The sequence below is a fragment of the Cajanus cajan genome, chromosome 8 (assembly GCF_000230855.2).
Source record: "Cajanus cajan strain Asha chromosome 8, NIPB_CcT2T_4, whole genome shotgun sequence".
Classification (NCBI taxonomy): Eukaryota; Viridiplantae; Streptophyta; class Magnoliopsida; order Fabales; family Fabaceae; genus Cajanus; species Cajanus cajan.
In genome coordinates this window covers 3,194,402-3,218,118 of record NC_138524.1, presented here as the reverse complement: position 1 = coordinate 3,218,118, position 23,717 = coordinate 3,194,402, and the positions used below count along the sequence as shown (strand labels likewise).

General features: G+C 29.7%; 3 protein-coding genes across 8 annotated transcripts; 2 read left to right on the top strand and 1 right to left on the bottom strand.

The window, feature by feature from the left end:
- The first annotated feature begins 4,859 nt into the window (after window positions 1-4,859).
- Window positions 4,860-11,771, top strand: LOC109798452 (uncharacterized). Of its 2 annotated transcripts, none has more exons than XM_083062023.1 (9): window positions 4,860-5,170; window positions 5,364-6,039; window positions 6,892-6,991; window positions 7,717-7,773; window positions 9,024-9,141; window positions 9,951-10,033; window positions 10,627-10,688; window positions 10,812-10,908; window positions 10,991-11,371. In XM_083062023.1, exons 2-8 carry the CDS (start codon window positions 5,714-5,716, stop codon window positions 10,906-10,908), a joined length of 843 nt encoding a protein of 280 aa, XP_082918149.1. In that variant the 5' UTR covers window positions 4,860-5,170; window positions 5,364-5,713; the 3' UTR covers window positions 10,991-11,371. The 2 variants fall into 2 exon arrangements, with proteins under 2 accessions (XP_082918149.1, XP_082918148.1); XM_083062022.1 differs by lacking the exon at window positions 10,991-11,371 and adding an exon at window positions 11,385-11,771 and having other exon boundaries at window positions 4,865-5,170.
- A 3,767-nt stretch (window positions 11,772-15,538) lies between these two features.
- Window positions 15,539-19,112, top strand: LOC109798254 (gibberellin 2-beta-dioxygenase 6). 2 transcript variants are annotated; one of them, XM_083062761.1, is made up of 3 exons: window positions 15,539-16,168; window positions 17,437-17,893; window positions 18,645-19,112. In XM_083062761.1, exons 1-3 carry the CDS (start codon window positions 15,708-15,710, stop codon window positions 18,873-18,875), a joined length of 1,149 nt encoding a protein of 382 aa, XP_082918887.1. In that variant the 5' UTR covers window positions 15,539-15,707; the 3' UTR covers window positions 18,876-19,112. The 2 variants fall into 2 exon arrangements, with proteins under 2 accessions (XP_082918887.1, XP_020214047.1); XM_020358458.3 differs by having other exon boundaries at window positions 15,570-16,168; window positions 17,569-17,893.
- Window positions 19,113-19,836: 724 nt separating this feature from the next.
- On the bottom strand, window positions 19,837-21,798 carry LOC109798934 (uncharacterized). Of its 4 annotated transcripts, none has more exons than XM_020359374.3 (4): window positions 21,641-21,798; window positions 21,277-21,335; window positions 20,896-21,197; window positions 19,837-20,694 (listed from the first exon to the last, which is right to left on the bottom strand). In XM_020359374.3, exons 2-4 carry the CDS (start codon window positions 21,290-21,292, stop codon window positions 20,263-20,265), a joined length of 750 nt encoding a protein of 249 aa, XP_020214963.1. In that variant the 5' UTR covers window positions 21,293-21,335; window positions 21,641-21,798; the 3' UTR covers window positions 19,837-20,262. The 4 variants fall into 4 exon arrangements, with proteins under 4 accessions (XP_020214963.1, XP_082918888.1, XP_020214962.1 ...); XM_083062762.1 differs by having other exon boundaries at window positions 21,628-21,783; XM_020359373.3 differs by having other exon boundaries at window positions 20,896-21,335.
- Between the last annotated feature and the right edge of the window lie 1,919 nt (window positions 21,799-23,717).

Genomic DNA, 23,717 nt, shown 5'->3' with positions numbered 1-23,717 from the left:
ATTATAATTTAATTATTGAATAAAAAAAAACTAAAAATGTAATTGTAAAATCTTATAACTATAGTCTGATAGTTAAATGTAATTGTAAAATCTTATAATTATATTTTAGTGGTTCAATTTTTTTATAGTGAAATGGTTGAATTATCACGTGTTATTCCTTCTTTATAAGTTAATTTTTAATTTAAGAGAGACTTGTTTTCTTTGTTTTCATATTTTTTTCTCCTTAAAATATTTTTGAAAAAGTTATCCAAACAAATTTTTAATTATGTGTTTTAGATGAGGCTAAAACGACCATAATTTAGAGAATAAAAGGAATAATAGATAAAATATTTTTGTAAAAAAATGATATAAAAAGATATAAAATTATCAATTTCAAAAAACACTTTGTTGCTTACCTATGTTGAAGTCAAAGTGTTGACTTAGTACATATGATTCCAATTCCCAATACAAAATTCATGGAGTAAACTATTCATGGAGTAAACTAAAGAATATTAAACTTTAAACTTTGAAGTGTGCTAAACTATTCATGTGGTTCTCTCGTCAACCTTGTATTCTGGCATTCTGCATACGAAATTTATTATATTTATCGTAAGAATTTGATTTATTTACATTAATTATTATATTTTAAATTCAATTATTGATAACTTTTTTAATAATCAATGTTAAAAACATGTATTATATACGTAACATTTTTTTTAAAAAAAATCAAATAAATATTATATTTGAATGTCAGTTATTCGTAATTAAAAAAAGAACACTCTATATCTCCGTAAAAAATTATTAATATTTTATAAAATGAATAATTATTATTTTTAAAGAGATTAGTTATTTTCTACATATATATTCCTATTTTATTCTTAAATATGAATTAGTAAAAAAAAAAAAACAATCAAAACTATAATTGTCTTTTAAAAAAGTAAATATAAAAAATAATATATCTTTATATATTGTTATATAGATAATTTCCTTAGCATACACTTAAAAAAAAATATTCGTCATAAAATCTTATAACGGATACTGCAAGTAAAATCTCACGTGACTCTTAAATAATTATGTAACTTTAAAAAGAAAATTCACATACTTATTATGTTTTAACTTTTAATCTTAAGTTGATAAAAAAGACTTTTAATCTTAATTATTCATAACTAATTTCTAATCTATACCATACAATAACATGATACATGTATCACTCTTTCTCTACAACTACAATAAACCAAAACGAATACCATGGCTTAAGCTAAAAAAGTTGAAAAGCAAATGCATGAGAAGATAAACAAGTTATTGTAGTAGAACAAAACTGAAGGTTGATCAGAGCGAGAAGGTAGCAAGGTGATGCCAAATTGAATGGTTGTGGCAAGTGTGAAGGAGAATAGTGGTTAGGTTAGGTTGGTGTGTGTGCACAGATATTGATGCTGTGTTGCTGTTGCTGTCACGTTACATTAAAAAGGTTCCCAGATGTTAGGGTCCCAGTGACTTTGGAGTAATCGATTAACCATTAAACATACCCTATTAGAGTCTGACATTTCTGAGTGTCAACGTTCTTTCCTCCAACATTTTCTTTTTAATTCAAATCAAATGTTAATAACAGGTTAGTGCTTCATTAGAATCTACAGCTTCGGATAAATGTGATGACTTGTCGTAAACATAGAGAGCTTGACACAGATCTCATTATTTTCTTCCTTAAAAAATATATGTAACCTCACAAATTGTTGCGGAATTCTTCCCATCGATCTCTCCTGTTAGGACACTTTATATTTTATATATTAGTGGCAGTACAAGAGAATATCAATCAGGCAAATAATATTAACAATATACTTTAAATTTTTAGACAGAAGAATGAGAAGATCAGAGAAAATGATTAAAAGAAATATTTATTTTATTTAATTTAGTTTGACTTGATCCTTTATATAATTCTTCATTTATAGAGGGTGAAATTTATTATTAATAAAACATATTTCATTACACTTATTTAATTTACATGATTCTTGTTTAATTTATAAGATATTTACCTAATTTTATGTATGATCACAACATCTTATTATAATTTATACGATACTTATCAATTTGAAGGATTCTTTTTTCGACTTTTGGAATTTTTAATGTTGGAGGAGTTTGAATTGTCTTTTTTAACTTTAGGATAACTCGAGTTTGTTCTAATTCTCACGAAGGATGATTCTTCTATAAGAACTTTGACAATTAATTGATATATATTTAACTATAATTAAACATCTATGTATAACTTTTTTATTATCAGAAATTCAGTCGGAACATAATAAAATGGCTATATTTCTCAACCATAATTATGAATCAAATTCATTATATCCTTAAATAAATGACACAATATGACATTTTATTTAAAAATATTTGTTATAGATATAAAATAATAAATAGTACATAAAAAAAACTCATTAATTAGAATGAAAATAAGTTATTAAGAAGATATAAAAATATCAAAAAAATCAGTAAAAAATAAAAATTAGAAAAATAAAGAATAATAAATTTAAAGAGAACAGAAAATAAACGTATAACTTAATATACGTAAATGTATTATCCTTTTAAGTCAGGAAATACACCCCTAATCTATACATAGATCTCCAAATATCAAAAGTTTTTCTTTTTCTATAATCAGTGAAAAGGAGTATATTACATACTATCACTATAAAAACAGTCTCCGTAAAAAATACAAGTTGTTTTTGTCAAAATTTATTTTCTATTTGTATTTTTTAATTAAGATTTGTGTTTTTGAAAATAATACGAGGCCAGAATTTCAAGTCATGCATTCCTTGTTAGTACGTAATTGGGTTGCTGACAATAGCAAAGCAGAGGTAAAAATCAGTGAGATTCAGAAGTTTTTGTTTCATGTGCTTTTGGTCTATTTTTGGGAGGACGAAGAAAGTGATAATATTTACTTTTAAGGTTAATTATGTAAAAAGATTTTTAATTATCTTTTATTTAGGAAATATATTATCAAGTTTTAGAGAATTTTTTTTTGTTACTATTGAGCGATGAAAAAAATGATATTTTTATCATATGTAACTTCTATTTTTATTTAAATTACTTTGAATTTTAATTTTTTAAAAGTATTAAAATATAACAAACACATTTTTTTTATCTAATTCACCGAAATAAGTATAAATATGACCCAATGTAAATGATTTGAAAGAGTTTAAAATTTGAAATTAGACTCAATGTTTTTTTTTATTTAATTTTTTTTATATGAGTTTGGATTATATTTTGATTCATCTTTATCCAGTTGAATATTTACTCAGCAAAAAAAAAATCCAATTGAATATTTAATTTAATATTTTCTTGAAAGTTATAATTTTTTAATTATTGTGTTAAAATTATTATAGTGTTACAAAGTCAAATTAATTTGACTTTGTTACGAATATTAAGTTTTAGTTAAATTAAGTTTCATTTAAAAAAATGATTCAGTGAAAATTTCAGGTCAGAACATTAACAAAATATAAACTTACTTAATTCAACACATACTTATTCATATTTTTAAAAAAATACAAAATGATAGTTTTGAAACAACCATCTCCTCACGATTTTAATTTAATGAACAACTTTGTAAAGAAAAAGGTTAATGATCAATGACATGTGTACAACACTTTTATTAAAAAATGTTAAAATTAACACGCTACAAACTTGCTCTCAAGCCCAAAACATGGTGTGTTGTGAATTTTCCTAATAAAGCATTTTAACAAAGTGAGATTGCCACTAGCTAGTCACTAGCAAGGGATGAGAATATATTATGGAGGCTTCTAACTTTTTTTTTTAAAGAAAAAAAACTCTGTTTTTCTATTTGTCTCAAATAAAACATTTTAAACTCAGTTTCTCTTGAATAAAGTATTGGTTCTTTTTGTTGTTTGGAAATTCCTTAGTAGGATTTTCAAACTATTCGACGAAGTGCACATGCATTTAGCCCAACATGGGAGTGGGAGGACCCTGTATTGATAACGATCATTAGTGCTTTGACAATTCTCAACAGAGAACACATAAGTTAGAGTTTGGGTAGGATATTAATATTTGCTTTATATTTGTATTTTTTATAAAATATCTCTATTTAAACTCACACCCTTATATAAAGCATTCTTATCTATTAGATACTTAAACAACTATCTCAGAAAAATCTGTTCACGTATTTTAGTTGACTTAAACAAAGGTAAATATAATATTTTATCATATATTTAATAAGCTAAAAACCTATTGTTAATGGTAAAGCCGATTATATGATTAAAAATAAATAAATAAATAACTATCATCCAACATTTAAGTAGAGTTTTTTTTTTTTCGTTCCTAGAATATTTACCGCTGATAGTAGTGACTAATTTCCTCATTAGGAGGGACACACCTCAAAAGCTAGAATAACTAGCTTCAAGATTTAACGAGACTGCATATACAAGACAGGATTCGAATCTCTGATCTTGCTTAAACATGCATCAATATCGCTGAATCACACGCTTGAGATTAAAATAAATAAATAAAATTATTAATAATATTTGAGTATAAACTTGAATATAAAATCTCTAGTATGAATATTATTTAAATGCCAATATTAATGATGAAAAATCATTAAAATCAGTCATACATAAACTCCCTACTTGTTATATAGTTAATGAATTAAATGAGTCATTTAATAAAATAGTGTATTAAATTTGAATGGGATGTTGTCTTGACATAGGATGGTATGTACTTAATGGGTGTGCTTTTAAATAAAATAACATTCATACTTTGCATAAGAAAACAAATGATAAAAGATAAATTAGCAGAAAAACTAAGCAGAAAGGAGAGGTGGAGTCCACAATGATCAGCATCAAATGCTTATTGGGATTCGCACTGTTGCTGAATTCCAAGATCCACAACCATCCATTATTATCTCTCTTTCTTTTTAAATTTTAAAAAATAAAATAAAACTAGATTTTCCTTTTTTCCCTTTCTCTGCTTCCCTGTTGGCGGAGCTCTAAGCCATCTCTTGTCTCTCTCGAAGAGAGAGAGTGTGTGTTTTGGTGTCACAACGCAAACCCAGAAAGAAAGTACCAAATGCCAAATGGTAGTGCAGTAATAATACCATTGTAGCTTAGTCAGAGAAAGAGAGAGAAAAATAAAAAGGCACTACCGTCACCACAACCAACTAGGCCTCGGTCGGAAAGTTGCTACAAAAAAGGTAACACTCTCTCTCTCTATCCACTCCCTGTTCTTCTGTTACGACACGTTTGATTTGCTGTTGTTAGGGCTTTTATCGTTTTCCTTTGCTCTATAATTGACTCTCTTCAACATCAAGTTTCTTCTCTTTTTTAGTTCTAGACACTGACCTGGGTTTTTTTTTTTTTTTTTTTTTCTCTGGGCTTTAACTTCAGGTTTCACCTTCTGGGTCACTCTTTCCTTCTCCGGGATCTCCATTTCTGAGTTAAAGTCTGAATTTTTAGGGGTTTGGGTCTGGTTGCTTATTCTGGGGTGTCACCAAGTTTCCTTAATCAGCTAAATATCGAACCTTCTTTGGTTATTTCGCTTTGATTCCTGTTGGGTATTTCCTTTTTTATTTTTAATCTGTAAGGAATCTGAATGATTTTGATCTTCGAGGATACCCTGAATCGGTGAATTGGTGTTGTTGTTTTGGTTTGAAGATGGTTGTTGGTACTAGTTGTGGGTTAAGGTGATTTGGGAGAGTCGTAGATAAGGGCAAGGAACAACTGAACAAGGGATAAGGATGGCAGCAGAGTCAAACGCTGGATTTCACAATGAAGATATGGATTCTGTTTTCAATAGGCATGCAATATCGTTTCAGCCTGGTGCTATTAACCGCATGTCAGAGATGGTTCCAATGGGTAATTATTTTGGGTTAAGTAGTTCCTCTGGGATGATATATTCTGGGAATTCAAACATCATTAACAGTAATCCTGTCATGAGTCAAGCTGGTAATTCTTCCGGTTCTTCGCTCCTTCTTGACTCGGTCCCAGGGCTGAAACATGACACAGGGTTGGCTGTTGAGTGGTCTGTTGATGAACAGTACAGGTTGGAGGAGGGTCTTTCAAAGTAAGTTGTTTGTTGTGACTAGGTTATGTTATATCTTTTTTTTTTTTTTTTTTTGTTTCATTATGGCTTCTATGTGTTACATTGGTGCATGCTAACTCAATTTCAATTTACTTTTTCGTGATGATATTAATTTCGGATCTTGGATGGACAGAATTTTTTATTTTTTGTTTGTGGGATGAAGCAATTGCCACTTGCCAGTTGGCCCTTTCATATCCGTGAACTAATAATGCTGTTTGTCTTTAAGCCAAATCATGAAACATAAAGCAATCATGCTGTCTGTGTTTGTATCTGTGAACTACATGCTTTATTTTTCTTATAATGATCTTCTCAATTTCCAAATTTTGTTTTCCTTTGACATTTCAATTCCTAATTAAAATGCTGCTAACTACTAAGTAATCCTTACATTGGTTGGATGGGAATGGGAATGAATGCGCCCCATATCCCTCGCCTCCCATCTTTGCATTGTCTCCAGTATTGGGGGATTTGGAAGGGATGGAAAAGTTTGTGAATTGTCAATTGTGTTGACTAAATTATTCTATATTTGAATACTTGAGTTATTTGTCGTTGTAAAGGTATAATAGTAAATTAATTTGTTTTCCCTCCCATCCCCTTGCTAACCAAACAAGGGATTCCTTCCTCCTACCTTTCCATTAAAATCCCTCTCTCCCTAGTCCCTTCACCATTGAACCAATCAGATCTTAAGCTTTTCTCTTTTTTTAAAAATTACTTGGGTTGTAGTGGCTATGCTAAATTTTTTTTGGTGTTATATGTTATAGTGCTGATATTTCTTTCTCGTTATACAGTTTATATTCCGTGACCCTTGTTTTCGTGATTCTTTTGTTTTGTGACTAGATATGCTAATGAGCCTAGTATCATGAGGTATATCAAAATTGCTGCACTGTTGCCTGATAAAACGGTTCGTGATGTTGCTTTGAGGTGTAGATGGTTGACAGTAAGCTCTTTTTCTTTCAACACTTGCTCCAATCTCCATTTTTAGTTGTTGCCAATTATGATACCTATGGAATACCAACTATAGAAGAAAAAATTAAATTTGAAATGCATTAAACCTGAATATGTTGTGATTAATTACCTGAGGCTGAAAGTTGAACAAGCATAGTGGAACTTCCTTTTTCCAGTGCATTCAAATTTACTTGTCTCCCCACTTCCTCCTACACCTTAGTGTTTGGCATTGTTACAAAGGCTCAAGTTTTACATGGCTGTGTAGCTAAAGTGTTGTATAAGCAACACTGCAACAGTGATATCGGTGGTTTAAAGGCAAGGTTTTAGATTTTGGTTGTTGTCATGGTAGCAGTTCCAGCAATTGCAGAAAAATGCAGGAAAATAAAGCTGATGGAACTTTCAATTTGGCCAAAATATGGTTGTTGTGGCTGCAATGGCCACTTCAGATCACAATTTAGAACCCTATTTAAAGGTTGTGTTTCATCTCATGATCAAATAGACTCTTAATAACATAAACCGAGTTAACTTTCTTTGCTCTTTTTCTTTTCATTTAAAAGTTCAAAAATTATGAGGGTCCTGTATAAAGTTTTATCCACAAAATAGAAAGTTGTGCACTGTATGAATATAATGCATTAAGCATTGGACTTGGGTGATTATGTAGTTTGCCCCTTTATATCTGTCGTGGAAGCTTAAAGTACCGTTTAAACTATTTTGCAGAGAAAGCGAAGGAAATCAGAAGAACACAATCTGGGAAAGAAGGTCAATAACAGAAAGGTACATGAAATCTCGGAAGCTGGTGTACATATACTATGTTTCTTGTAATTTAATGTGTGTTGAAGAGTTGTGAAATTAGTCGTAAGTATTTTTCCCTGATTCTGTACTTGATGTTTTATCATTTTTGTACTATGTAGGTGTTGAATTTCAAATATATTTTTTAAAATAAAAATTTTAAAAAAATTTACCTCTAAATTTGATGATTATGAAAAGTTCATTTTAAACTCTAAACATTGAAAAAAAAAACTGAGTTGTTGGTTTAAGTAATTGTCATTGTGTATTCAAAGTCCCTGTATAAACGATGATCTGCATATCATTTTAAACACCATTTGAGGTTTTCTCTGTTAATGTATTATGAATTCTCTCTTTTCTCCCAAGTCCTAATCTTTGCATTATCCCTAGTTTTATCCATGCTTATGATCCCCAATTCTCACAAATTATAATTTATACCAAATGCCAACATATTTGCATGCGATTAGTCCAGTAAAATTACGTACTTCCCCTTAAACTTGTTGAGATTAGCCTAGATATTAGCTACTGTTGAGATTAGATTTGTTATGATTTAGCTTTCTGTTATTATCCTATGTAACTGATTTGATTACACTAGGGAACTTGTATTTTAGTTATCCAATCCCAAAATTATGGAGATTTCTTTGTACATTTCTATTCCTATATTATAAATTGCATTTTAATTTGTGCAATGCACATGATAAATATTTATTTTATATAACTAAAATTTATAATAAATAAATACTTTTGAGTGTATAAATTATATTATATATTATAACTAAATCAAACCCTTGGGATTAAATTTTTGTATTTTTTTTCTCTAACTTATGTATAAACAAGTTCTTGCGATCCACTGCTGAAAAAGCATTTAATAGCCTTCATTAAGCACGTAAAGAATAAAAGTTTTTTGGATTTAATAGCCTTCATTAAACATCTCACCATTTCATTTACTAATTTCTATTTTCTTTAACCAATGCGCTCAGGGTACTCATTAGCAAATTCATTGTTAATATTGTTGTTTTTGACCAAACAGATACTGTAGTATAAAATCAGTTGCTTTGAGTTCTCTCAACCTGCTTAACTATCTCGTCAAGGATGTTGATGATAAACTCAAATAATAACAAAATATGATTACGTTGCATCCCATAAATGGGATTCCAGTTTTGATATATTGAATCAATAATGTCTTTAGGATCTAATGTTGATTGAAGAACCAGTATTCTAAAGTCATGCTTCTTCAGGATAAGCCAGTGGAGTCAGCATCAAAGATGCATTTACATTCAGCTCTGCCCCCAAGCATGGCTACATATTCTCGCATGTCACATCATATGAACCAAAGTCAACGGATACAATATGATGGTTAGTGTGTATATATATATATATATTATTTTTTTAATTGTATTTAGTATAATTATAATGTAATTTCACATCATTTCTTTTTGTTCTGTTCAATTTCATCATTCATTACTTTGAAACTTTTTGCATAGAAAATATCAAAATTTAGAGCTCTTGACTGTCAGTCTAAGAATCTATATGTAAATAAATTACATCCCTGAGGAAGAAATATATTACTGTTTTTAATATTTTTAGAGTGAAAATTATATTTCAAACAGACTTTATTGTTTTTTAATTATTGAAACTATAAATATGTTTTTTGAAAACATTTCAAAACAAGCTCTTAAACTCTAATTTCCCACATTCCTATCCTAGTATGTAGTAATCATGAATCCAGCAATTATGATCACTAAATCCCAAAATAAAAATGCATCAATATTAAATACAATAATTGTAGAATGTGGAGAATTGGTCCACATGCTGTTAAGTTATCCCTGCTGGCAAGGCAAGCCAGCTTTCTACTATCTATGCTAAAGAAGAAGAAAAAATTGTACATATTATCATTCTTTATGGGTTCAGTTAATGTTCTGTTATATTTAAATGAAGTTCTGGTAAATTTTAGTTTATGCTTTTGTGTCAGGTAAATGGAATGTCAATATCTGCTTTTGTTTATCACTGTTCATTTTTTAAATATATGTACCCATCCCCATTGGATTATAATATCAGCTTACAATAGAATCGCCCCCACCCCCAGCTTTTGTGGTTTCTCTTTCTTTGTCACTAAACCAGTGCCCTTATTTTCTTCAAATACTTTCTTCGTCATGTGCAATCAGGATTTTGTAGTCGTTTGAAGCAACTCATGGAGCAGAATGCTCAAGCTTTTAATCAAATCACTGCCAATTTGTCTACTTACAAGGTAAAAACGGTCCAATGCATTCGTTTTTGTTTCTTTAGCAATTTTGGTGCAGCTGATGATTTATTATTAACTATACGTGGCATTTGACCTGCCTCAATTTTGTTATGGATGAATAATTCATATCATGTTTGGGAAGATAAAATTGTCAGAGATAGAAGAAAAGTATCACAATCACATGTGGCGTTGATAATTTATCAGTCATGTTACTGGAGTCAAGGTTTGATATGCCATATAAGATAGTGATTGAATTGTCTGTCTTATTGCTTTAATTAAACTTCTTAATGAATGGAATTACTCTGATACATCCACGAATTTCCAAATTTACGTTCATTGAGTGCAAATATTACATTGATATCTCTCATATCTCAATGTCCATTGTTAAGTAGGCTCTCCATTCGTGTCACTTTACTCTGCATTAGGGGGAAAAAAATCATGTCGAACATTTGTAGATAATAATCTGAGTTGAGAATCGGTTTGTGGGCAAGTGGCTTTATACTTCCTATCCCCGGCCTGGTTTTTGTCCGAGTTCTTTCTCTGCATTTTAATTACATTACATTAAAATGTGATAATGATCGTGTTCTTTGTTAAAACAGTTGCAGGATAACATCGACCTCTTTTGCCACACAAGGCACAATATTAATACCATTCTTAACGAGTATGTGAATCTTGTGAATGAAGTTTGCTCACTTTTCTGTTCATATCGTGCAAATTCATTTTCTTTTATATTTGGATTTGATATGTTTAGATATTATGAAGCTCACTAGTTAAGTTTGTGCAGTATGAGAGAGATGCCTGGCATTATGATCCGAATGCCGCCACTGCCTGTTACCATTAACGAGGATCTTGCAAGTAGTATTTTGCCTAATAGAACATAGGTAAGCTCTTGGTAAACTTCACTCATGCTTCCATGTGTTTTATGAGTGCAAGTGCATGATTCATTGCAATCATTGTCCACAGACATTGCTATATGATTCAATTTCACTGATTTGCCTAGTTGGTTTCCAAATTTGAAGGCATCCCAGCTGTCACTCCCTTTTGCTACCAAACAAGCTAAAATCAGTGAAGTTTTTCAATATAGAACTATTCAAATGCATTATTGTTTGGCTGAATGTTGGTGTATGCATCTTTCTTCATGATGTGTATTTCTTAGGTTTTAAAAATCTTATAAATTTTTGCAGTATATACTGTACCAAATTTTTTTTAAGAGTCTGTTTGGATACAGATTTAGAAAAACTTCTCTACTGAAAATAAAATTTTTACTCTTAAAACTTCTAAATTTGTATTTAAATAAACTCTTAAATATAGAATATCAGATATAGAAGTTGATTGGTTTATGCATTATGAATTGAAGTGGGCAAAGTGTAGAGAGGTTGGGATTTTTGCGTGCTGCAACTGTTTTGGTGGTACATGGCATTGAGGAGCTAGGGAGTAACTCATCTTCTACACCATCTCAGTACTTTCCAGAGTTTCTGATCCTATTGCTCCCTGCTTTATTTATTTCATTTGAAGGAAACCTTGGAACTCCTGTTGTATAAACAAAACAAAACATTTTCCTTGCAAAAAAAAGGGTAAATAGGAAAGCAATTAATATAGCAATGGTTTGAGCTGAATGCACCGTTATTGATTTCTGAGTTCAGGTGTTTTTCTCATGCCATAGGAACAATTATTATTGTAGATCTATGATGCTAGTTTGTCATCGACTTCAAATTTAAGTAATGCTCATATTTAACTATTCATAGCTGTTAGTGTTATGTAATGTGTTTACATACATTACTTGTTGGTTCTACATGCTTATCATATATTTATCGTTTTCTATTGGGAAATAAATCAATTCTCATTTTTAAAAGGAAAATATCTATTATATTAAAAATAAGAGTAATTTAACACCTTTTTTCTTTTAAAGAATAAATCAATCTTAATTAGTTTCCATGGTCTTATTGAAAATACCGTGTGCTTGTCTATTTAGTTAGATTGCGTAAACTCAAAAAACTAAAGTGTTTTTAAGTAATTATTTTTTAAAAAATAATTTTTTAATCAGATAAGAGTTATTTTAGAAAAAAAAAAATAGATAACTGCTTATTTTTTAAAATTACAGTTTAGACAAATATATGAAGAAAAAAAAAGTAAGCAATACATGTTTTTAATTAAATAAAAAGCCTTTCTTTTAGGAAAAAAGAGTTTGACAAACGAATTCAATAAGACTACTGGACCAGATATTACGCACTGAAATACAAGTAGTTAGGAACAGTTCATAATTAAATGTTTTAATTACAAATGACACGTCAGTAAGGATTTTTTTCCTCTTTAAAGTGGTGTTAAAATTTTAATTATATTTTATTTGTTGACGTGTCATTTTTCAATACAATTCTTAATTTAATAAGATATTATTTATTAATTTTTCTTTTATTGATTGAAATATTTACCGGTTGGCCATACTTATTTATGTGGACTACTTGGGGCAACCATATTTCAAATATATGGGCCTTTACTGATTCAGTTGTTGCTTTATTAATAGTTTGGAGCATGATAAGAAGCTCTTGAAAATGGATCCTTTATCCAATTCAATTGTTTATTTTGAAATTAATCCATCACAGCACCTCAAATAACAAATACTCCATACCAAGTATAATTTCAATAAATGCTGTTAAAAATACTTGTAAAAGCTTTACAAAGGCCACTGTGATGGAAAATGGAGCTGCAGATTCGATTTCATTATTTCATCTCGTATGAAATTGAGAGGGAAAAATAGTAAGAATGATAAAAATAAAGAAGAAATAATATGGAAAAGATGTTATTTAGATGAATAAAATAGCAAGTAGAGAAATTTCTCTCCACTTGTTTGGATGAATGAAAAAGAAATAAATAAATAATTTAATTTTTAATAATAATTAAAGAAACGTATTTTCTTAACATAAAATTATTGATTTTTTTTTAAATTAATAGTATAATTTTTAAAATAAACAAAAAAAAAGTCCATTCCATTTCATTCCAATTTAGAGAGAAAAATCTCTTTGAAAAAAACTTGTCCTTTTCAAATAAAGTAAAAATTTAGTATTTCCGTCCTGCTTCTCTTTACTATTTTCTTCCACTTCATGTCTACGAAAACAAAAAAAGGGTTAATGATTGGTTTTCACCCATCTAAAAAAAGGTTGTTATCTTAAGTTGAGAGGATTGAAAAATGATTAAATACTTAATCTTGTTCTTGATATTCTAGGCGCGTAAGGGCTTGATATGTGATATTAACGAAATTCTTTAATAAGAATCACTATATATTATTATTTTGATAATTTTTAAGGGTTTTTGAACATAAGAGAGGTAAAGGAAAAGTTCTAATAGAATAATAAGGATAAAAATGAGAGGAAAAAAAATAATTTAGGAGGTAATATGCTCAAATGTTGTATGAAATAACATCTTGAATAATGCTACAAACTAGTAAAGCGTAGTTTCTATTTTATTTATTTATTATTATTATTATTAAGGAGTATTTTCTGTTGAGCATAAGATAATAGTGAACATCTTCTTCCAATTTGGATTTTTTTTTTCATTCCTAAGAATTTTCTAGTTTAATTAAACAATTTAAATAAAACTGTTTGACAATTTTTTTTTGAGTGTCTTATAACATTTCAATAAGGAATTAGAAATTTGGTACTCACACCCACCCAAAAAGCCTACACACACTTGCTCTTTAAGATATATAAGGGTTCAAAGAAAAAGAATGTATAAATATTTTTAACATGAAACTAAAGTACTTTTAAACCACTAAGATTAATATAGTGTCAGAGATTGATTTAATATGTATAGAGTTTAGGGTTTAAGATTTAAGTTTTAGGATCTTATGTTAGTAAGTGTTATGATATTATAATTCTTATAAATAGAAGAAAAATATTAAAGTATTTCATTAACTTTTCCACTTATTCTGTATTGTTGTCAATTAATTATGTTACGTACTTTCCTTTATTTTTGTTGTTAATAATAATATATTCTCATAAATTTCCCTCATTATAAATCATTTAACTTTTGCCAAGTCTCTCTTGACACTAAAATCCTATCAACTAGAGTAATCCACTTGATGGATAAAAACAAAGGGTAATCCACTTGAGGCTCCGATTCAAGTCCCTGGCTGTCCATCTTATCAAGTGGGAAGGATTGCTAAAAACCACAGTCAACAATATCACCTTAAAAAAAAATTGTATAGTATTTTTATCTTTTAATATGCATGATTAGGAAGTACTCTCGCCAAATTAAATTATAAACAAAATTAATTAACATGTAAGAAAGTTAATTAATGTCATTTAGTTTTGTTAGTTTCAATTAAAAATAACTATTTTTCCTGTACTATATCTTCATTGAAACTCTATGTAATAAATTTTTTTTATTAAAAATAAAGTTTTAATTAAATAAAGGGTATTTCGGAGATTATAACATCTCCAGTTAGGATTTTATATTAGAAGCAAGAATCGAATTGTGATTCTCTATTAAATAACTTATGTGAATTAAATTACTTAATTAACAACTTTTTCTATGTTGGTATAAAGTTTTGGGTTAGTGGGAATAGTTGGTATCACATCTTATAGGTCTAGATTTATCATATGATTAAATGGATCTATCAGCTCGTGCTGGACTGTTTCAAAACGTGGGCTAAGAGTAACTTAATTCTGATTTTTGATTATTGGCTAATTATTTACTTATTCTGACAAGGCTAGTTAGACAATGTTGAAAAACATATATCCAACATACAATACCTAATGAAGATTATTAATTAGCAGGGGAAGGCCGGGGGAGCAAGTAACAAAAATATTGTTATGTTATCATCCATTTTGGCAGATGCACCATTACACGTAATGAAGACAAGTTATTAACGATACCAACATTAAGATGTCAACATATTTCGCAGAACATTCAAGAGTTTATAAATTGCAAGACTCTAACTACTCAAGGAGGTTGCTGCTTAATGCTTTTTATATTTATGCACTTTTGTGGGAATATCCTGTCTGGTACTATTATTGTTTTCTGTCGATGCTCCTTCCTAATAGTCAAAAAGTCAAAAGTGTCCATAAACCATTTTTTTTTTATATTTTAAATATGATACTGTTTTTAAGTATCCAAAGTAATAATTAATCCATGTGAAATACATTCAAAGTAAATATTCTTTTACCGATATAATATATTTTATATAAAAATTGAAATATAAATTCCAGATAATCTAGTCAAAGATATAAACAACTATCATTGTTATTAGTTCATAAACCACCAGTTTGTGTGTGTATATAATCGTTCTTCATTCTAACTTGAGGCTAATGCTGACTAGAAGTACCATTTTCTTTTTCATGAACAAAGTCAAAAGGTGTAGTTTGGTTTGAATTTGAATTAATCCTTTTTCGTTGTTATATGCCAACTTCCTTGGCACAACCTTTTCACAATATTTTAGAGTATCAATTGAAGCCATGGCCTGTGAGAGAGAGTTCCAAATGGCTGTCCTTCTGACATTTGTCATGATCTGGACAGCCATGTTTGTCCTCAGTGATTGTCCATATCAGGACTTTCTAGACCATTCTCTCTCCATTCTCCAACTCAACCATATAAATGCAAATGCAACCTCAATAATCTTCCACTTCACCATCACTCATTGGCCACCCTATACACCCCCCTCTTTCACACACAACTTGGTGCAACAATGATAGATTCAAACCCTCCACTCATGCAACACTATGGTGCACTTGTGAGAAACTCTTGTGAAGCCAAACAGCCTAAGAGTTTTCATGATCAAAAACATGATCCTCCAGTGGATGCATGTGACCTACCCTTGATAGACCTTAGTGGTCTCAAAAGCTATGATGAAAGAGAGAGGCTGGCTTGCATTGCAGCAATATGCAAGGCATCATCAGAATGGGGATTTTTCCAAGTTGTGAACCATGGGATAAGCCATGAGTTGCTAAAGAAAATGAGGGAAGAACAAGTGAAGTTGTTTGAAGTACCCTTTGAGAAGAAAATCACTTGTGGGCTTCTAAATGACCCATATAGGTGGGGGACACCAACAGCTACTCGTTCAAATCAATTCTCTTGGTCTGAAGCTTTCCACATTCCTCTCACCATGATCTCGGAATCTGCTTCCTGGGGTGAATTCAGTTCTTTGAGGTATCTCAGTCTTACAATATTCCAGTTTTTACATCGTTTAAGCATGTTTGGATATAACTGTAGAAGAGTTTTTTTTTTTTTTTTAATAAATTTTTTATAAAGTTTTTCTGTTTAAAATAAAGAGTTGAATTTCTAAAAGTACTCTTCTAAACTCGTATTCCAACATGTTTTTGTTCGAAATGTCTCTTTTCCTATGCTCAATGCACCGTTGATGATAACAATCCTATAGCATGAATATTACAGAACGATGACAAAGACTAATGAATGCAGAACAAGGACAAATGTGTCTTATATAGGGTGGTGAGAAAGAGACTCACCACCCTCTTTCGAAGTGTTATTTTCACTGTTTAAAATACACATATTTATTATGCTCACTAGGTCCATTCCTTATACATAGGCATGGCACTGAAAATGACTTAAATGATAAAACCTAGGGATTAATTTCCTCTTTCTCTCTCTTCTCAAATACTCTTGGCGGCTCTCCTAAGACTTTTCTAAAATTGATGACACTCTACTTACTCTTGGAGTATGTATTAATGAAATTTTCAGTGGACACATGCTCTGTCACTCTAGCCTTCATATAAGCAAACACTAGAAGATGGGTACGTACGTGAAACTAGGCAAATTCTAGCAAGTACCTTTAGAGAGACTAGTAAATAATTAAAAGTAGAAAGTTCTTTTCTAGGACAGTGTAATGCTATTAATGCATCTTCAGCGTGTTTTCTAATAAAATATTCTATTCTTTAATTCCTTAGCCACCAATTTTTAGATATTCATTAGTAATTTCCTTCAAACTACAAGAAATGTTATTGTAATTTGCTCTTTATTATTGTTGTGTTGGAAATTTATAATACTAATATACAAAAATATATATACATCTGATTTTTTTTAATACACTTTTGTTTAATTTGTTGTACAATATGTATAATAATAATAAGATTTAAATATAAGATCTCTTATAAATTATCCAAATTCTCTATCACTAGATCCGTTTAAGGTTATTTTTTAATATGCTTCTTCTTATTAATTAGCTGGAATTCATCAAAACTTAAAACATATGTATGAAACCTCATTAAATTGACATAAGACTCGTTATTATTTTGTGAATTATAATAAATTTCAAAGGAATGAAAAGTATTTGTCAATTCTTTAACCATCACACTTTCAAAATCCTAGGAGAATACTAATAAGCAATAAAAATACTAGATATTTAAACACAAAGATTGAATAATAACACAACTTGTCGGGTTATTCCCATATCTTGACAGGTTGGACTGTAAAATTTATGCTGAGAGACAAATACTGGTCCTTCTGAGCAATATTTGTCTGGAATATGAACCTTCTCCCATGCATGATTTCATCCCCACACGTTTATTTGTTTCTAACACTGGCTGGTGCAGGGAAGCAATAAATGAGTTTGCAGAAGCGATGCTAGAAGTATCTAGGTTGTTGGCCAGCATTCTAGCACAAAACCTGGGTTACCCTAAGGATGCAGTTGAAAAACTTTGTGATGCTGGCACATGCTTTCTGCGACTGAATCACTATCCATGCTGTCCAAAATCTAAAGAAGAAATTTTTGGATTAGTGCCTCACACTGACAGTGATTTCCTTACTATCCTTTGTCAAGATCAGGTCGGTGGACTCCAACTCATGAAAGATTCCAAATGGGTCGCTGTAAAACCAAATCCAGATGCTCTAATTGTCAACATTGGGGACCTTTTCCAGGTAAAAAGTTCAATTTTTATTTTTACTTTATAAAATATTATTATACTAAATATAAAGTCGATAATCAATATTTGTTGAAAAACTTGATTGAATATTAATAATATATTATAAAGTTATGATTAATCTTTGTCAAAAAAATTTACTAGATAGTAGATACATATATAAAGAAGCAAATTATTAGGTGTCGTTTAACTATGAATATGTATCATTTCTAACATCTAGACCATTACAACCAGAGTGGAGAAAATAAGTAGTAGTGCCAAAAAGGAATTTCCAAATTTAAGGGTTCTTTCTTACTCTAATAATTATATAATGGCACATGGCATGCCAACCTTTTTCCAAAGGATTATATTATATTATAGGCAAATGAGTCAACGAATCAAGATTCCATATAGAAGAGAATAAAATGGTTATTTGTATCATCCTTCAACTAGAACAGTGGCACTTTCGAAGGTTACAAATGAAAACTGAAAGAAAACTAAACAACGCAGCTTCCTTTATTTCCTCTTTAGGCTTAAACGTAGTCTCGGTGACTGCTATAATAAAATCAAATTTAGAGTGACGGCTAAAATGACTATTGCAGCATCTATTATTGAGACAACCCTACAACCAAAGATGCATGCATGAACACGTTAATTTTCTACTAAAACCTTTGGTTATATGTTAAAAGAATTATATAATAATAAATCGTCGGTTACATGTCAATGGTTCATTCACTAACAAGATTTTTCTTTGGAAAACCCAAATACAGGCTTGGAGTAATAATGAGTACAAAAGCGTGGAGCACAAGGTTGTGGCAAATGATAAAATGGAAAGATACTCCATAGCATACTTCCTATGCCCATCTTACAGTACTGTCATAAACAGCTGCAAAGGACATTCTGTATATAGGAAGTTCACGTTTGGAGAATACAGACACCAAATTCAGGAAGATGTCAAGAAAATAGGACGCAAAATAGGACTATCAAGATTTTTAATTTAAGATCATACCCGCAGATTTGGATAAAGCAATAATGATTTTGCAGAATTAATCCTCTATTCTCTAAGACGATTAATACTATTTTGCCTTTGTAGGAATAGAGAAAAGAGGCAGTTTCATGCTTTTTTTTTTTTTTTTCTAAATAAAGTTTTTCTGTTCAGATGCAATATGTAAGAATAAAGAGAAGAAAAAAAAAAAGCAAATAAACAAAAAACAAGGTGGTTGTTTACGATACACCAAGTTAGAAGCACCGGGAAAAAAAGGGTTTTCTTTCCTCATTGAATATTTTTCCTTTCGTTTTTGCTATTATGATTTTAATTTCAACATCAAAATAAAATCGTAGACAATAATGGATGTACATTCTACCAATTAGTGACGATCATAAAGTTATCCACGCAAAATAACGTTATCTAACATGTGTGAACTTGTCACAAAGTTCCTCAAAACTCGGGATCAAAATGGTGAAGGAAATCAAAGTATAATTGGATCAATAAAAAATGGCACTTTTATACGAAAGGCGAGATAGAAATTGTAGCAGCAGAAAAATAATTTTTAAAGAAAAAAATTGTTTGATTTAACTGATCCTCAAGGGCAGAGGTGGCATGTATGAAGAAATGTGTCCGACAAGAAGAGAAAAAAATAGAGAACAAGATATTCTCCTTTCTGAAAGCTAGAAGAATATGCTTAAAATCCAACAAATGCATCAAAACAAAAGTGCTAATCTGTCCCTCTCACTTTGCAAAGATTCCATATAAAAAGTATATGGAGACATATTTTCCCTTCAAGAACGTGGCCTTTTCCTATAGCCAAAAGGTATCATAGACAGCAACTGCTATTATACATTGATCTTCTTTCTCTGACCAAGGTCCCTGAACTTAATTTAAAGAAAATGTTCCAAGTTTGAAGGCATGCCCAAAATTTCAAGAAACACATCCATTAGGCCTTTTTGGAAAACAAAAAAACCTACATAAAAATCCATATTCTGTAATTATTTCAATTATTATAATTATCCTTCCTTCATCCACTAATCAATATAAAAAAATAAACTCTCTAAAGTTCACGGGGATGCATGAGCTCAGATATCTTGCTTGTTTGCTTTTCTTCTCTTCTACATATGACATGTTCATAATTTACCCAGGAATATTCACAACAGTAGTCACTAATAAACTTTCTTAATTCCCCACCCCCAGGCAATGAGTGATTGAAATTCAATTTTATTGTTTAAGAATTTGATCAATAAAGAACCATAGACACTAACATTACACAGACTTAGCCCAACTAGGATAAGACCGCAATTATCAAATGATTTACGGGTGAAACTACTATTATAGATTGTGCAAGAACTCTAACTCAATGCTTTGCCATGACATGCATGCTTGTGTTGATGAATCTACATGTCTTGGTCAAGAAACATTGCCACCTTGTCTTTCAGGGTGTTTCTTTTCTTCACCAAGGGAACTATTTCTTGTCCAGCAAGTTCTTCTTGACTTTGCCTGGTGAACTCGTGGGTAATCTCTATATTTTCTACAATAGATTTGCTCTTCTCCTCCTTCTCAAGAGTTTTCCTCAGCAAGGGACCCAAGAACAGGTCCAGCATATCTTGAGCAGGATCACCTGTTTGAGAGGTGCTTGTAGCAATTAATTCATCAGTTGTTGAAGCAGAATTGGATAAAGTTTCCCTTCCAGACCCGGATGAAATTTTGTTCTCACAAGGGGAATCAAGGGTAGTTTCTGTTTCATTTGTAACTTGAAATTGCAATTTTGATTCACACTCTCTACTCGATATTTCTTTTCGATCCTTTTTCTCATAATCTTTGACATACTGCATGCACATTACAAAATTTCAAATGTTAAAGAAGAGGTAGGGTAAATATAGAATGTTCTCATCATCAACTGTCTTAGGAGACTATATTTTATAATCACTGAAATATATGATAATATGTTGATAGATAGAGAAATAGTATAACATTACTCAAGCAAAACCAAAAGCTGTTTTTATTGTTCAGTCTTATCAGAAAATTACCTGTTCTGCTATGGCCATCAAATCTTCAACTGTCAGGTCCATGGCATCGTCGCTAGATACTTGATCTGGATATACACCGAAACTACCATGGCTAGAATCCTCTAATTTTTTTCTTTTCTTTAAAGAAGATCTCTGATCTCTATCCTTACACAAATCACCTTTTTTCTTCTTCTTTTGAGTAACATTTTCGCGGCTTCCATCTTGTTGGTCTAATTTTTTTCTTCCCTTAACTTCTCGCTTGGCTCTTAAGTTTGACTTCGTCCTTAAAGGTTCTCTATTGTGATCTTTATTGGCTGCATTAACTGCAATGATGTCTCTTTTTTTACAATTTGTTTCAACAGCATCGTCAGAGTCACTCACACGGGTGGCAGTGGCACTAACCTTCTGCATCATCCATGGTGGTAACTGCCGTTTACTACCCTCAACAGAAGAATGCATTCCTATAAATATGTGAACTTTTAATTAATACTCAAAGCAGAAATTACACTTAACAGTTGAATCATCTGCACAGATAATTTTTCTATCACACAAGATAGACTAAGTTATTTAACAGTTGGGATAAATAGGGCAAGCAAATTTAGTCAGAGTCTATACAGAGTGGTATACGAAGTGCAATTAGGGGTAAAATTAGGGTTTCCCAAATTCAGGGTTGTTTGTTAAATTTCGAAAGGGAAAGCGAACCAAAGATCTGTCAAAAACTCAATTAGCATAAAAAACAAGAAAAGAGAGAACCTTGGCTTTATACCTGGAATCGTCAACGTCAAGGTTCCGATCCAACAGCCAAAATTCAGCGTTGGACAATAGGGTTTTTCAAAACAGGAGAAGAAATGCAGGGTGAAGAGGTGGTCAATGAGAAATTGGTTTTCTATGATATTTTTTCATTCCATAGAAAGAATTATTTGTTGTAAAAATTAATTGGCATGTATTACAGAAGAGAAATTAGTACACCCAAAGATTATTTGTTGTAAAAAAATAATTGGCATGTAATTTATTTCTCACTTTTAGTTTTTTAATAAAATTATTTATATGATAAGTTGTATGTTTGAGATAATAATTTTAAATTTGTAAATTTTTTTAAATAAATTATTTTTATGAAGTTAAAATTTTAAAGTATATATTATTTTTAACAGTTTTTTTAAAACTAATTTACTACATAAAAATATATATTTTTTATTATATTTAAATAAATTAAATATCTTAAAATTATTTTTCAACAACCTTAATCAAACAAAATTTCATTCTAATTATAATTGATTATATCAATAATTGATAATTCATATAATCAAATATTGAAATAATTTTTAACTATTTCAAACATACTTTTATTATCATTTTCTGATGATTAAAATAAATAGTATAAAAAGTTAAATTTATCATAATTGATTAACTATATAAGATAATTCTACGTTATCATTAAGCTTACAAAAGAAAATTTTGCTTCTAATATTCATTTTAAAAAACAATAAAAAAAGCATAATGAATAATTATTTATAAAATTGTTATTCTTGATTTTATGTGAAGGATTGTAATTATAAAAAAATTATTATTTTTTACTTTTTTATAAATAGTCTGACAAATATAAAGATCATTAACAATTATTAAACAAAATATAAGAATATATAAAATAATTTTAAATATCACGTGATATCTCAAAGACTTAAACAGTTGGTTGTTAGAATTACTTAAAATGATAAATTTATCTTATAATAAGCATATAAGTAATTAATAAAAAATATAATAGTAAGAAAATAATGATAATTTTAAATTTTAAAAAAATGAAGAATATTTTTTTAACAAAAATCAAAATTAAAACTTTTATGTTTCACAATGGTTAAGAACATATTTAAACATGGTTATATCAATTAAATAGATATTAAAAAAGTTTGCAATTTACATTAAAAATAGTGAAATTTATAGGATAATTAACTTTTTTTTTTGGTAACCTTGGTACTGAAATAAAGTATTTATTGTTAAAAGCGGTGATTAATCCCTGTTAAAAGTTGTGAGCACATACAAGTGAATATTTCCCTTCTAATATAGTCTATGGTTAAAATTCAAAACTTAGTTCACACAATTAACTTGGTACACATTTTCTTAGATATATAACATATATAAATGTAATTATCTACACATTTATAGACTATTTTATCTTTAAATTTTTAAATAATAAAAATAACTAACCATTTTTATAAACATGAGACTCGAATTTAAGAGTTTGTAGCTAGAATTAAAGATAACAGTAATTAATCTAACAAGTATTAATAATTATTAAATATTTTTATTAAATAAAATATAAAAATATAAAGTGTTTCGACTCTATTAATTTAAAATAAAATAATTGTTCAACTGAATTTTTTTTAGCTCTTCTCATTTTAATTTGTTCATTTTTGAGAGATTAACAAAAAAAAAAACTTAATAACTAACAATAAGCGCCAACACATGTTTTCATTTGATTGCTTTAAATAAAAAATTCAAATCATTATGTTATTTAATTTAATTACTAATTAATATATTTTACTCGTATTATTACCTAACTAGTAAGCAGGGTGCCTGGGTTTGGGGAACTTGGCAAGGAAAATTTTTATTTGGGTTTCATGGGAAAGCCCATCAGGTGGAGATCTTGTATGTAGAAATCGTGGCCTTGTTGTATGAGTTAAGTATTTACTTAAGCTTAGGATACCGTAAGATACATTGCTATTCAGATTCTTCAACTGCAATGCGTTTGATAAGGAGTCGATGGACATTCATCATCAATTTGGAAATGAGATTATTATCACCCAGAGGATGATAGACAAGGATTGAGAGTGCAGCGTGGAGCATGT

Bases quoted from the DNA above. Each gene is read 5' to 3' on its own strand.
- LOC109798452 (XM_083062022.1), top strand. From the start codon at position 5,714: ATGGCAGCAGAGTCAAACGCTGGATTTCACAATGAAGATATGGATTCT. The intron at 6,992-7,716 runs GTAAGCTCTTTT...ACTATTTTGCAG, and splicing joins TGAGGTGTAGATGGTTGACA to AGAAAGCGAAGGAAATCAGA. The intron at 10,689-10,811 runs GTATGTGAATCT...AAGTTTGTGCAG, and splicing joins ATTAATACCATTCTTAACGA to TATGAGAGAGATGCCTGGCA.
- LOC109798254 (XM_083062761.1), top strand. From the start codon at position 15,708: ATGATAGATTCAAACCCTCCACTCATGCAACACTATGGTGCACTTGTG. The intron at 16,169-17,436 runs GTATCTCAGTCT...ATATCTTGACAG, and splicing joins GGTGAATTCAGTTCTTTGAG to GTTGGACTGTAAAATTTATG. The intron at 17,894-18,644 runs GTAAAAAGTTCA...ACCCAAATACAG, and splicing joins ACATTGGGGACCTTTTCCAG to GCTTGGAGTAATAATGAGTA.
- LOC109798934 (XM_020359373.3), bottom strand. From the start codon at position 21,333: ATGCATTCTTCTGTTGAGGGTAGTAAACGGCAGTTACCACCATGGATG. The intron at 20,695-20,895 runs GTAATTTTCTGA...ATGTGCATGCAG, and splicing joins TGATGGCCATAGCAGAACAG to TATGTCAAAGATTATGAGAA.